This window comes from Coptis chinensis, chromosome 8 (assembly GCF_015680905.1).
Source record: "Coptis chinensis isolate HL-2020 chromosome 8, ASM1568090v1, whole genome shotgun sequence".
NCBI classification, from domain to species: Eukaryota; Viridiplantae; Streptophyta; class Magnoliopsida; order Ranunculales; family Ranunculaceae; genus Coptis; species Coptis chinensis.
This window is the reverse complement of record NC_141463.1, coordinates 13,751,947-13,764,743: the sequence shown is the minus strand read 5'-3', so window position 1 is coordinate 13,764,743 and position 12,797 is coordinate 13,751,947. Positions and strand designations below refer to the sequence as shown.

General features: G+C 36.5%; 2 protein-coding genes across 11 annotated transcripts; both read right to left on the bottom strand.

Moving 5' to 3' along the window:
* Nucleotides 1-485: 485 nt before the first annotated feature.
* On the bottom strand, nucleotides 486-2,434 carry LOC147480078 (UDP-glycosyltransferase 83A1-like). Its single transcript, XM_086576487.1, has 2 exons — nucleotides 1,776-2,434; nucleotides 486-1,634 (listed from the first exon to the last, which is right to left on the bottom strand). The coding sequence occupies exons 1-2, from the start codon at nucleotides 2,263-2,265 to the stop codon at nucleotides 745-747; spliced, it is 1,380 nt and encodes a 459-aa protein (XP_086432613.1). The 5' UTR covers nucleotides 2,266-2,434; the 3' UTR covers nucleotides 486-744.
* Nucleotides 2,435-2,761: 327 nt separating this feature from the next.
* On the bottom strand, nucleotides 2,762-12,771 carry LOC147480077 (alpha/beta-Hydrolases superfamily protein). Of its 10 annotated transcripts, none has more exons than XR_015204007.1 (13): nucleotides 12,526-12,771; nucleotides 11,844-11,938; nucleotides 11,667-11,764; nucleotides 11,532-11,581; nucleotides 10,747-10,842; nucleotides 10,432-10,521; nucleotides 9,861-9,953; nucleotides 9,545-9,640; nucleotides 9,180-9,258; nucleotides 8,184-8,340; nucleotides 8,051-8,105; nucleotides 7,792-7,937; nucleotides 2,762-2,939 (listed from the first exon to the last, which is right to left on the bottom strand). XR_015204007.1 is itself a non-coding variant. In XM_086576485.1 (12 exons), the coding sequence occupies exons 1-11, from the start codon at nucleotides 12,736-12,738 to the stop codon at nucleotides 8,086-8,088; spliced, it is 1,032 nt and encodes a 343-aa protein (XP_086432611.1). In that variant the 5' UTR covers nucleotides 12,739-12,771; the 3' UTR covers nucleotides 7,711-7,937; nucleotides 8,051-8,085. The 10 variants fall into 10 exon arrangements, 2 of the variants coding, with proteins under 2 accessions (XP_086432611.1, XP_086432612.1); XR_015204004.1 differs by having other exon boundaries at nucleotides 9,180-9,245; XR_015204001.1 differs by having other exon boundaries at nucleotides 8,226-8,340; nucleotides 9,180-9,245.
* Nucleotides 12,772-12,797: the final 26 nt, after the last annotated feature.

Below are 12,797 nucleotides of genomic sequence, written 5' to 3'. Positions count from 1 at the left end.
GGAATTGGGTGAAGCTTTGTGTTGGACTTGGTATGCTAAAGGGGCCCACTAAATTAAGTTGTCTCTGCAGTTTAATTTTACACATTTAAGCATTTATTAGTCAGGATTATCCTTCATTAACATGTTTCTTACACGTTGTTTCAGAACTTGGTAATTGTTTCCTTGCATTATCTGTAATCTGTTTATTTGGTTTTTAGATGAGAACAGAACTCTGTTCAACTTTAAATTCATCTTGAGGAGTTGAGGTTTACTTGTTTCCCTGGCACTATTCTTTTCCTAACTCAACATTTGTCCGGCCTGGTTGATGTTTTGGTCTCCTCCTGTAGAAACTGAAGGACGGGGAAGAAAGCTGCTCAATTTTGAAAGCCGGCATTGAATTAAGAAATGTGGTATCCTGGGTAGTTCAGCATAGTTAGTGTCAGGAGGCTGGCTTCATTTGCTAATAGATTTCCCTTTGGTAATTATTTTGAAGACAATATAGTCTATGCCTACGTATGAGTACTCGATTAATTATAGATAGTTGTAACTATAGATGTAAATAGGCAGTAAGTGTATCAGTGTATGCTTCTTCTTCTACTAATAAGGAACACAACTTGATCTACAGTAATGATGGTCGATCTTGTAGAGTCGTGCAATTTTGAAGTACTAAGAAGACGTCTGTGTTACTGTGTAGCACTCCCTCGAATCGATCAGTTCTAAAAGGACTCTCCGAAGGACTGCCTAAAGTTATTTCATAAAACAGCTTTAGAATTTTATCCAGTTAATGAAGTCTTTGAAGTTGTTTGAGGACAATCCACCTTCACTAACACTCCTTTTACCCATATCTTTGAAATTATTAGCCCTTGATCGTATACCTTCATCACCAAGCAACTTCTGCACCTTTGTCTTGATCTCAGACCTTGTAATGATTCCATTTTCATCTTTGTCTAATCGTAAACCAACTTTCCAAATATCACAGATGTAATTCCGATTATGGAATTGATCTGCAAGATAAGGCCAGCATAAAAGAGGAACCCCCATGCTTACACCGTCTACAGTTGAGTTCCAACCACAATGAGTTACAAAACAAGCAATAGAGGGATGAGCCAGCACCTTCCGCTGAGGTGCCCAACTTACTATTTTTCCATGGTAAGCTATCGTATCCTTGAAACTATCCGAGTTTAATGGACTGAGCTCATCAGTCAGACCTGGTCGAACTACCCATAAGAATGGTCGATTGACAAGTTCGAGTCCATGTACTAGCTCATTGAATTGGCTTTGGTTGAAGGTTGTGGTGCTTCCAAAGGCAAAGTAAACAACTGACTGGACAGGTTGCTGATCAAGCCAGGTTATACAAGTTGAGTCTTCTGGAAGTAGGTGTCCAGTAGGATGGCCAAGCTGCTCACTCGCAAGCAGTGGGCCTATACTCAGAATGTTTGGAATGAAGTCACAACTGGCAGGCTCTAGCTCGCGGAATGAGTTGCAAAGTATCCAGTTAGCGACTTTGGCACCTTTGTTAACATTCTGTATATATTGCAAGAGCATCTCTCGAATGGTATTATCATCTGAACGGCCATCCGAACACAAGAGGTCTGTGTTGCTCATTGCCGGCATGCTGTGTGGCAGTCTGATAACTTCCTCCTTCAGGGGATAGCCTAAAAATGTGAAAATTTATGAATTTCACATATTTGCTAGAGGTGCCCAAACTTATTGAATAACAGAAAAGATGGTTCAATTACACCAAAAAGCAAAAACACATGCAGAAAACAAACACACACACACACAAAGTATGTTACCTTTATCATCAATGTCTCCAGCCTCGACAAGCTTGGGGACATGAAGCATAAACGCCAAAAATCCAAGGGATGCAGGCCAAAACGCAGCTCTTTTGATCCCAAGCTTCTCAGTAAACTCAAGTCCCCACCCCAAATTTGGATCAGCCACAACACAGTCTATCTTTTCATTACCTGATTCATTAATCTTCTTAATCAACTTCTCCAGATGAACCTCCATATCTCTTGACATAAAATCAACATACTTTTGTGAATCTGTACGATCATCGTTGAGGTCCAACTCATCTGAAAATGAGACTAAATGTATCCTTCTGTCCTTTTGGTCTTCCTTGTGATCTAGCAATGTGAAAACTAACTTTTGGTGTATGAATTCAGCATTTACAAACGTAACTTTGACTCCATACTCAACTAACTGGTGAGAGAATTCCATTAGAGGCATCACATGACCTTGTGCTGGGAGTGACACAACCAGAACATGTGGCACTTTCTCCATATTTGAGTATGAACCCTCCTGGAGCTTCACCTGAGTACCAGTCTCTTGGTTTCCCAGGCGCAATGTCAGTGGTTGTATTAGGATTTTGTACCTAATGTTTGATAAGGGGGTTCCACAGATTCGGTATGGATTCTTAATTAGCCATTGAAGATTGTTTTCTTGTGGCACCCAATAATTTATCTGGACTGTTTTTCCACTAAGTGTTTAAAAGATTGATATAAATCATTATTAAAAGCCCTAGATGGACCATAGCATCATTTTTAAACCTTCTTTCCTTTGTTGTGGACAAGGGAAAGAGCTTCTAATAGATGCGACTTTATGTTTGTCTTTAGCGCTATCAATGGACTTAGATGTTATCTTATAAAGTTTTTACTTACGATTATGTCACACTCCAAATTTCTAGAAAATTAAAAATAGGAAATTATCCACACCCTATTCCATCTTCTGAAAATCCAGGATGAAACAAAACCCTAATAACCCATTAACAACCACGATATTAAAATATGAGATCAAATTAAAACCAAACGAACAACTCTTAATGTACAAATTCAAGAATTTACTAAACCACTCTATTACATTTGTTTCAAATCAAGACTTTATACTTCATAAAACTTATACCAGTAAGACTCCAAGAGCGAATCCCAATCAAGCCGTCTTCATCCAATTTCCACCATCTATATTCCTAAGAACACACACCCACGCCAGAAAACAAAGCAAACATGGGTCAAAAATTGAATTTGGCTTGGTATGAGTAAACTAACAACAAAATATATATAAATAATCTTTCAAATTAATAAATATAACATTACCAACCATTTCAAATTGGAAGACAATATAGTTCCATTTTCTAAAAAGCGGCATGTAGTTTCTTCCCAAGTAAGATTTCAATCCCAATATACATTTCCAAGATTACTTTACAAATGAAATACCACTTATTACATACACATATGATAACTTAATTAAATATGAGTTTAGTATACCTTTACCTTTAAGCCAACACGCCGCCGCCTTAGGGTAGGATATTTACGTCCCTCGAGAAAAAGATTAATAGATCCTACCCTCCGCAAAACGAGTTAGACATTACAATAAAATGATTTATCTCGGCCACCAAATTTCCATTCATAACCAAACCTCATTTAAGACATTTAAGTCTAATTGATATAACCTGGTTCGTCCCGCATATTTAGAGAATACTACTTATCATACCACCTATATCAAGGGTAGTCATTCACATGACATCATTACGTCATAAAGTTTCTAAGTACATAACTATATATCTCCGACTATTACAAGTCATTAATGCTTTCATAATAACATATCATTTTAGAGTCATTCCACAATCACAGAAAAGATCATAAGCATTCAATAATATTATTCCCAGTCACATTACACATCCATAACCTCACACAAACCACCTCTATATTTCTTGGTAAGAAAGTATATATATCATAATACATAAATATTCATAGGCTCATACGTAAAATCAATATTTCATTTTGCTTATTAATTATCTTGTTGACTCATTTATAAACAGATTCAACCCAACAGTTCCTACTCCACGATTTGCACTCCACACATTTGCCAAATCACACATACACGCAGCCTCTCTCTCTACCGAAGTATCACTATATCACGACCCATCTCTCGGGCTTTCCATACACATAATCACACCTCTTTGGTCATAAAATCTCGGTCATTCATAGACATTCAATGAATACCTTGGGTCATTCTCACCACATTCAAGGAATACCCATCATAACACTAATCGGCCATTCATGGCACATTCAATTAATGCCCCGAAATATTCCCGCCACATTCAGGAATACCCAAACCTACATTCCCGTACATTCAAGGAATACGACCAACCCGCAAGGTAAATACCTTAGTTCCTCTCTAGGGCAGTCCAAACTATTGGGTCATCATTCAATGAATACCTGGGTCATTCATGACACATTCAATGAATACACATCTATCACATTCACATGACATCACAAGTCATAATATCTCATTACCAAATCCTGAGGCGTGGAGAGTTCTAAAGATGGGGTGACACATTAAAACATTATTATCATTTATAATTATACTAGCATTACTCATGTCAAAACAGACCATACATGCAGAGAGTCATTTTCGCACGTCAAGGCAAATCAAGCACTTAAATATCATTGAATGTAAACAAATTTATAATCAAACAAATACAATTTACATAACCACACTCATATACACAATATCGTAAACAAATAGTTCATTAGCCCAAATTCAAGTCCACACACACTAATGTCCAAAACAGATCCACATATACTAAAGTCTATATTCATATACAACTTCTATCTCACACATATATATTTATGTAGTCTCAAAACAACAAGAATTTCTAACACAATCACATAGTTATCACACAAACTAATATATATATTATATAGATATAGTGTAGTGTAGTGTAATGGTCGCACTTTTGCTTTCAAAAGTCACCCATGATCCAAATCTTTCAAGATTGAATCAAACCTTCGTAGTTCTTACCATACACATAGTCAATGCTATAGTTTTTCCTACATTCATCCAAATGACATGTAACTTAAATATTTAGAAACTAGGGTATGTAGACATACTTTTTCATGTAGAACTCGAAGGCCCAACCTCAGCCCATCTAGAAAAAAACTTAGGTTGAAAACGGTAAAAATCCTAATTTTTCAATAAACTAGATTTCTGACGGACTATCTTCCGAATGACATAACCCTTTCCACAGGTGTCTACCGAGGTTTTTTGCGTTGAAAAGCTCACACACAGAACTTACTTTCTTATGTTTTACAAAAAAACCCAATTTCATTCTAAATGTGCCAAAACTAGGCTCGAACACGGTCGCGAAAAAAGCGATTTCGACGACCGCTTTTTTACGCAAAAACGTCCAAACACCAAAATAAATTCCACGGGCCTCAGAATGTAATGAGGCCAATTGGAATAGAAAGAAGACTTCCAAATCTTACTCTTTTATGTTTTATAAGAATCTTGAACACAGTGCGAAGAAACTGATTTCTGACGCACTGTTTTCTGTCAACCAAACTTCCAGATATTATATCTATCTCCACAGACCTCGGAATGCGTTGAGGCCAATTGGGTTGGAAAGAAGACTCAGAAAACTTATTTTTTCATGTTTTGACGAGAGTTTGAATCTGACTCTAACTATGTGAAAACTTGATTCCAAACCAAATACAGACCGGATTTCTGAAATCAGAAAATTCTGACGTGCTAACTTCCGAACACCGTAACTATATTGACAAACCTCGGAATGCAACGAGGTCAATTGGGTTGGAAAGCAGACTTCCAGACCTTTCTTTTTCGTGTTTTAAAATAAAACTAGTTCAAACTCTAACTAAACCAAAATTGAGCTCGAAATCAGACCAGCGCTAACCTTTCTTAAAATTTCAGCAAATCTATTCTTACCTTCAATAATGTTTTCACATCAGCTATAGCTATACCGAACTTTTACATACTCATAAGAATCAAAGATTCAAATATATATTAAGGGTTTCCAAATAATCAATGCTCTACAGACCACCAACGACAATACAAGCAAACCCATATATACCAGAGTGTAGAGAGAATCCATGTCAGACCAGAAGTAAAACTATACTCACATGTAATCAATTCCTTGGATCTATACGGATACACTTTTTCTTGGATTTTATAACTATTTTGTACTTTTGTAGAATCTATATTATGACAGAGCATTTAAACTATAGCCAAAAATAGTAACTCCACGAAGAAGAAATTGAATTGTTTAATAAAACTTTCAAGTCTGTAAATACATAACTAGAATAACCAATTATTGTCAATCAACTGTATATATAAAGTTAGTCTACTCACTCGTGATACGTTTCTGTTGCCAGGAAAGCCCCCAGCAAGAAACCTCTATTTCTTCTTTGAGTAAAACTCTCTCTCTCCACTCTAACACTCTCCCCCAGTAAACACTCCTTCCCTTTTTTCTCTTGTACGTCTCTCTCTGTTTTTCTTTTGTATTTCAAAAACCAAAAAAACCCAACAAAAGGAGAGTTCGGTTGTAACCAAACCCCTCTAACTCTCCCACGTTTTTATCTTATCTTATTTTATCTTTATCCTTTTCTTTTCTTTTTAATATTATTATATTTTTTTAAACCCTAATAAATAGGAAAAACAAAGAAAATAAACGGGGTGTTATAGATTATATGGTTCATATGATTGTCATCGTTTAAAAGGCTTTAATGCTTTGGACTTTATTGAGTTTTTGTAAATTAAATGTGCTTGTCGTCGTCATCAACTTCATAATCTTCTCGTAAAGGTGGTTTTGGACTTTTGGCTAACTTGGACTTGATCCTATTTCTAATCACCTGTCATAGACTTTTGAAAAGAAAGCATCTAGCCGTTTAGCCGCTTGTGAATGGACATTATCTCAAAATTCAGAACCGTCCTACAAGGCTAGAAGGCAAAAAAATTTATGATGAACTATCACCACTCCTGTTTATATCTTGTGTTCAAGTCCAAAATGGCGACTGCCTACATGATTATACCGTCAACTAGTGAAAAATGTGTTCTACGGAGCAACTTCTAGCCTTCTAGGGGTTGTCACTGCCTCAACTGGTGCACCTGAACTGCAACTTTTCAAATGCTTAAAAATGAATAGCATGAAATTGACAGAAAACAGATAGGATTTGAACTCCCCAGAGATCTGAACTTGAACCAAAGTATCTGCTTGTTTTGTTACTCTTTTCCTTTGCGAGTCTCCTAACTGGCTAATAAGGTTGCAAATCTCTCCACGTCAAAGTTCAGAGGATTACAAATATGAATCTATTTTTGGCTGCTCTTTTTCCTACCTGCAGATAATATGTAAAATCTAAGTGACATTGACACCGATAGGTGCGTCCCTATCCGATACGGATACGAAATGTTTGACATGGGAAATATCAAAAACTGAGGTATCTCATATATAATATGTGTCCGACACGGACACGTCGATACGTATCTGACACGGATTATTTTTGAAATATGGTGTGTCTATGTTACATAGTGCAAAATGCATACAGGAAAATAATCAAGCAGGAAGCTCTTGCTGTGTGCACTGTTCAAGTAAAATCCTCGTGACCCAGAGGGGCCAATATTCTGCGGAATTTACATCATAAATTCCCCAATCAATGCATTTTTCTATACATTAAGTCTACCATGATTGCAGGCAGCCATGATTACAACTTCAAAGTGATGTAACCTCCGCTAAATGAACTATCCTATTTTTAACATGGTCATAGGAATTATTCTTGATAAAAGATGTTTCAGGATACAAAGTCAAGTTAATCTTAAGATATGCTAGTTCAGGAACTCAGGAAATGTCTAATAAGCTCAAAATGCATCAGAACTTATGTCGTGCTTCGTTAGTGAAACGGTCTTCAAGTACAGGTCAAGTTAAATACATACAAGGGCAGACAATAGATAATCGAGATATACTTGACAAACATATATATACCTCTACATGTTCATAAAATAAACTTGAAACTGTACCTCAATTATTTACATCTCTGCACATCCACAACATTTTCTGACTATTCTTCAACATTCTCCTTGCCCATTATTGAAATTGTTTATAACCAGGCGCTAAATTACAAGCCAAAGGCAATTATGTCAATGAAGATGCCAATTTCAAAGTCCTGTGGAAGTAAAACAGTGGACAACTCATCAAGGCTAACATCTTTATGGGTGTATGAACCAATGTCGTGGAAGAAAACATTCTTATGCAGAGTTGCAGTATACTGAAACATACCTCATAAATGGAAAGGATCAACACTTCCAATTAAATCAGGCCAATTTGTGTGCTTCTGAAAACAATAAACATAATTGCTGAGTCACCCTGATTGCAATAGTGTCAACTCAAAACATTCCGTAAGGAAATGGACCTTTTGGTTACAAAGTGCAATCAGCAGTTTAACTGTGAGCACCTTGAATGAAGTCTACAATACACTTTGCAACAGAGTCTGGCTTCTCCACATGAGGAATGTGACCACAATCAGGGATTTGGTGGACAACAGCATTTTGCATCTCATGCTGTAGTCTCTGTGAAGCATAAGTTACATGAAAGGAAAAATTGTAAATAGCTATGGCAAAGTTAAGGAGCTATATGAGTACATATATTGATCAATTAGGGACTTCTTTGACAAAGATCAAATTCTTGTCTTATTCTTGTGTAAAAGCGAAAGGCAAGAAAACAGTTGAGTTAAAAGCCCTTCAGCGTGGAGAACAACTCAAAGAAGTTATAGGCAATAGTCATGCCACGCGCTAATTAAACTAACACAACTAACATGTTGTAGAATATTTTGTCAAAAGTTAATAGAGAACTAATTTTGTTCTGTTCTTGAACTCACAAAATATACAAAGTTACAAACTAATATGGATAACAATTATAAGCCCAAGAACTGGGAGAGGGAAGGGACATATTTTTGTTCTTTTGGGCTCTTACAGTAAAGAAGGCTTATTGGAATCAAGAAGCAGTTCCGGGTGTAACATGTCAGCAATACATATCAAATTCACTTGGGCAAAAAAGAAATTGGCATGTGACACATGTAAAAATACTCTTTTGCAAAATGTTTCTGTGCTTTTAGCATGTCTTACTCTTCAAGAAAGTTGGTAATGCAAATTGATGTGATGGCATTTTAGGATAAAAAAGGTAAGACAAACAAAAGCAACTAGCACTCCAGTGACACCTATTTAACAGTCACTAAGCAGCCATTTTGCACCAAAAAGAGTATACTTTTTTAGTTGTGAAGGGAGACCAATGTAGTTGTATTTTCTAGAGGTTTTCTACTGTAATCACTGCTACTCAAACATTGGTTCATTCCTAACTCAGAATTAACGTTTAAAAGGTGAGTCTCAAATCAGTTTGTCAGTGGACTAACCGCTGCAAATTTGTTGCTGATTATCTGGTCGTCCTCTCCCCAGATGATTAGTGTCTCCTGCTCTGTCTGTGCAAAACAACTGCCAGTATCAAAACAAACAGAATGTAAACCTAGGATATCAAATGATTGGTTCGTTAAGCACTTAATTTGATGTGTGAACAACAATGTGAAAGAGGAAAGCAACCTTTTGTGTCTTACTACAAAACAACTTAATTTGCAAGTTAACTACTGCATGAATAATTTTAGTGCCTGCTTCTTCCTTCCCAATTAACCTAAGGACTTGTGTTTACTATTCTTTGTGCAAATTAGAATATTAAGCAAACATGGTACAATGTCCTAGTCTCACATTTAAAACTATTTGCTACCTGTCCTATCTGGGCACTAACGTTATAGCCTCCACTAATCATAAAATCAACAGTTGCATCTTCCCACCAAGGCAATAAGCAGTGTAGACGCCCCACCTAAAGAAGAAGACAAGCAAGAAACAACATCAATTACTACCTCATAATTGACAAGAAGTACTAAATAAACTGATTCATTATTTAATGCCCTGCGACTTTCCATTAGTACCAAATTCTAACTTTATTTAACAAGGGTAAAACCACATCAGTACCAACATTCTAATTTTATGAACATGCTTGGCCTGAACACAGAAAAGTGAAGAATGAAGCAGGTACTCACTTTAACCCAATCAAAGCTAGTATCCAGAGAAACGCTGTTGAAGGCTAAAAAGTTTGCGTACAAGCGTAGCGGGATGCTCTTTAACAAAGAGACCTGCTCAAAGAAAATGTTGAAAATTAGTATTTGGAGAAATCTGGATAGTAGATACTACGCTAAAAGGAAGGAAACGGAATGTAAAAGGTGAACTCTAGAAGTTCAGAAATATACTTAAATAGTATTGTACTGGTGGCAGCTCTTGTCCATTGGCCTAGGTAGGAATTTAGTGTGAACCATTTTATTTTCTTAATCTTTTTTACCAGTATACATACAAGTGGTGGCCAATGATGATTCATCCCTTCAAGGAGTGTCTTTCATAGAGAACAATTTATTAGAATATATGTACCACATAATACTTGTGACTAACGAGTGTTGAAAAAAAGAAGACAGCTCTATAAAGAAATGAGTTATAATATGATTTTAAACCTTGGATCACTCTCACATATGTGGGAGCGTGTACAGAGATGGGATTTTAGTAGTAACAAACAGCAAGAACTAAATATTAGCTGTGAAATGATAGAAAACAAACACTCACCCCAGCGTAAGCTACTGGTCTAGGTAATGTTGATAAACTCTCAGTGCCTTCTGTGTAGACACTTGCATCAACCAACACCAACTTTTCAACCTGCAAAATGGTCAAACCCATTCTAGACCAGGATTATCAACCCAAGAGTGTGTTTTATCTTTACAAATGCTAAGTGACGAGCTGCCGACCCGATGAGAGATCATTCCACAGTACCGCTCACAAGTATGTTATTCAAAGATGGAATGGAGATTAAATAATTGCATGTATATTTACAGGAAAAAAGCAGCAGTATGTTCAGGGCTTTAATTAAATAGACACACTTACAGCTTCTGGATGGTTAATTGCAAAATCAATTGAGACAGCAGCACCCAGACTTGGCCCAACTAAAACCATGGGCTTCTTGATGTAGGTCTTCCAGAGCTATAGTACATACGGGATAAAACAGAGTGAGAAATAAAATTACTCAATACTACAAGAGAGGAAGATGAATATACAGTTTTTCAACAGTTGATGTACTAATAACAGATCTGGCACCCTCTCTCCAGGCACACGACACGGCCATCAATTCTTAACATTCAATTGATGGATGAATGCTTCCTAGAAATCCTGACCATTTGAATAAGTTAACTATGAGCAACAGTACTAGACTGCTGATCTTAAATACATGCTAAGTAGGATAATTTAAAAGAAAGGCGTAAGCTGCAAAGCTTCAATAGAATAGAAATTTAACTAAATACATCTATATACGAAAGGAAAACCAACATCGAAGTAGGGAGTATAGAGATAGCGCTTCAAAATTTGTTTTTCCTAGCAATCTACCTTATCCTTCTTGCATTTTGCACTGAAATATTTTGTCCATGCATACAACCAGAAAATTAAAGCCAACAGAAAATTTGAAAAATCCCTTAATACAGAGTGAAAAGCAGCTCTTACACATACGGCAACATTTTCCAATGAACAAATAGCCAAATTAATATATATTTGCTCTGTGCCAGGAGGTCTAGATGATTTAATTTTGTCCGGATAGGGATAATGAAACGTAATAAATGAGTATTGATGATTCTATATAAGAGTTCATAATTCTATATGAAATCAAAGGCAAAAATTACCTGATAGAGATGCTCGCGCTTGGATGCCACGCTACATGATGGAGTTTTTTCTACCACAATCAAACCAAAACCACAATAAGATGTAAACGGTAATTCACTCTGACGCAAATCTTAGATGAGATGGAAAACACAAACCTAGGTCAGAGAAACCCCACCCAAGAATATCCACGGCCCAAGCTTCTAACCCAGCCTGCTCAAGCAATGGATATGTGTATCTCCATTCTAGACAAGAGCTAAGGAATAAGACCACTCAGCAACCATCATTGTTTTAAAACTATTAGATAGACACACCGTCTGTAAAACTTTACAAACCTATCAAAACCATGGAGGAGAACCACTGGAGCAGTGTCATTTTGCATCAACGGCTTTACACAACTACTCATTATTGAACCGTCAGAGAAACTGGTCTGCAATTCATACAGGGTGCAAATCTTAGTCACTCGTTCAAAGAAGGGGGGAAAAATTAGTTAAACTTTGACAATCAAAGTCTTTTAGTCTGTAAGAAACATGTTGGGATGTACCAATTATTCCAAGTTGTTCTGATTTTCCCTAGCCTAAGTACCAAGGTTCCAAACAAAGGTTGTACTTGACAAGAAGAAACAATTGAACCACGTGTATGAAATATGCAATGCAATTGGCACAAAACAGAATTAAAATGTACGAAATCATACTAATACATCAGTGTCACTCTAACATACCAATGTAAGTAATCAATCACCAATAAATAGTGGCAATTACCCTACGGACATATATGTGGCCATGTAGTTAAATCACTAGGACATGTGCACTAGAGTGCCAAGTAGTAGCACTTGGTCGGACGGGAGTTCAATCCAATTTAAGGTCATTTCCTGATCAGCTACTAATGTACTATATCATTTATCACTTAAACTACTTCAAAACTAACTTTGGAAACTAAAGCCATCTTCACTTCATGTTAACATTCATAGCACATTAGCAGTTAGCACTCATGCAAATGGGAGTTTAAATAATGTACCTGAACAGGTAACCTTTGTATTCTTTTAGCTAAATTTCTAGCACATGGGTCTTTGATATTTTCAACTTCTTTAGGAAGAAATGCTGGAAACCCAACATCTTCTTCAGAAGAAGAAGAACCTTTGAAACACTTGACTAGTACTTTTCTGCATTTTGTTGCGGCTGCAATTGAAAATGGTGCAGCAGAAAAAGGCGTTGTTATCAGTGCCAGCATTTCTACTTGTCCTCAAATTGCTCTTAGTGCACAACCTCTGATTTATGGACTGCCTCTGA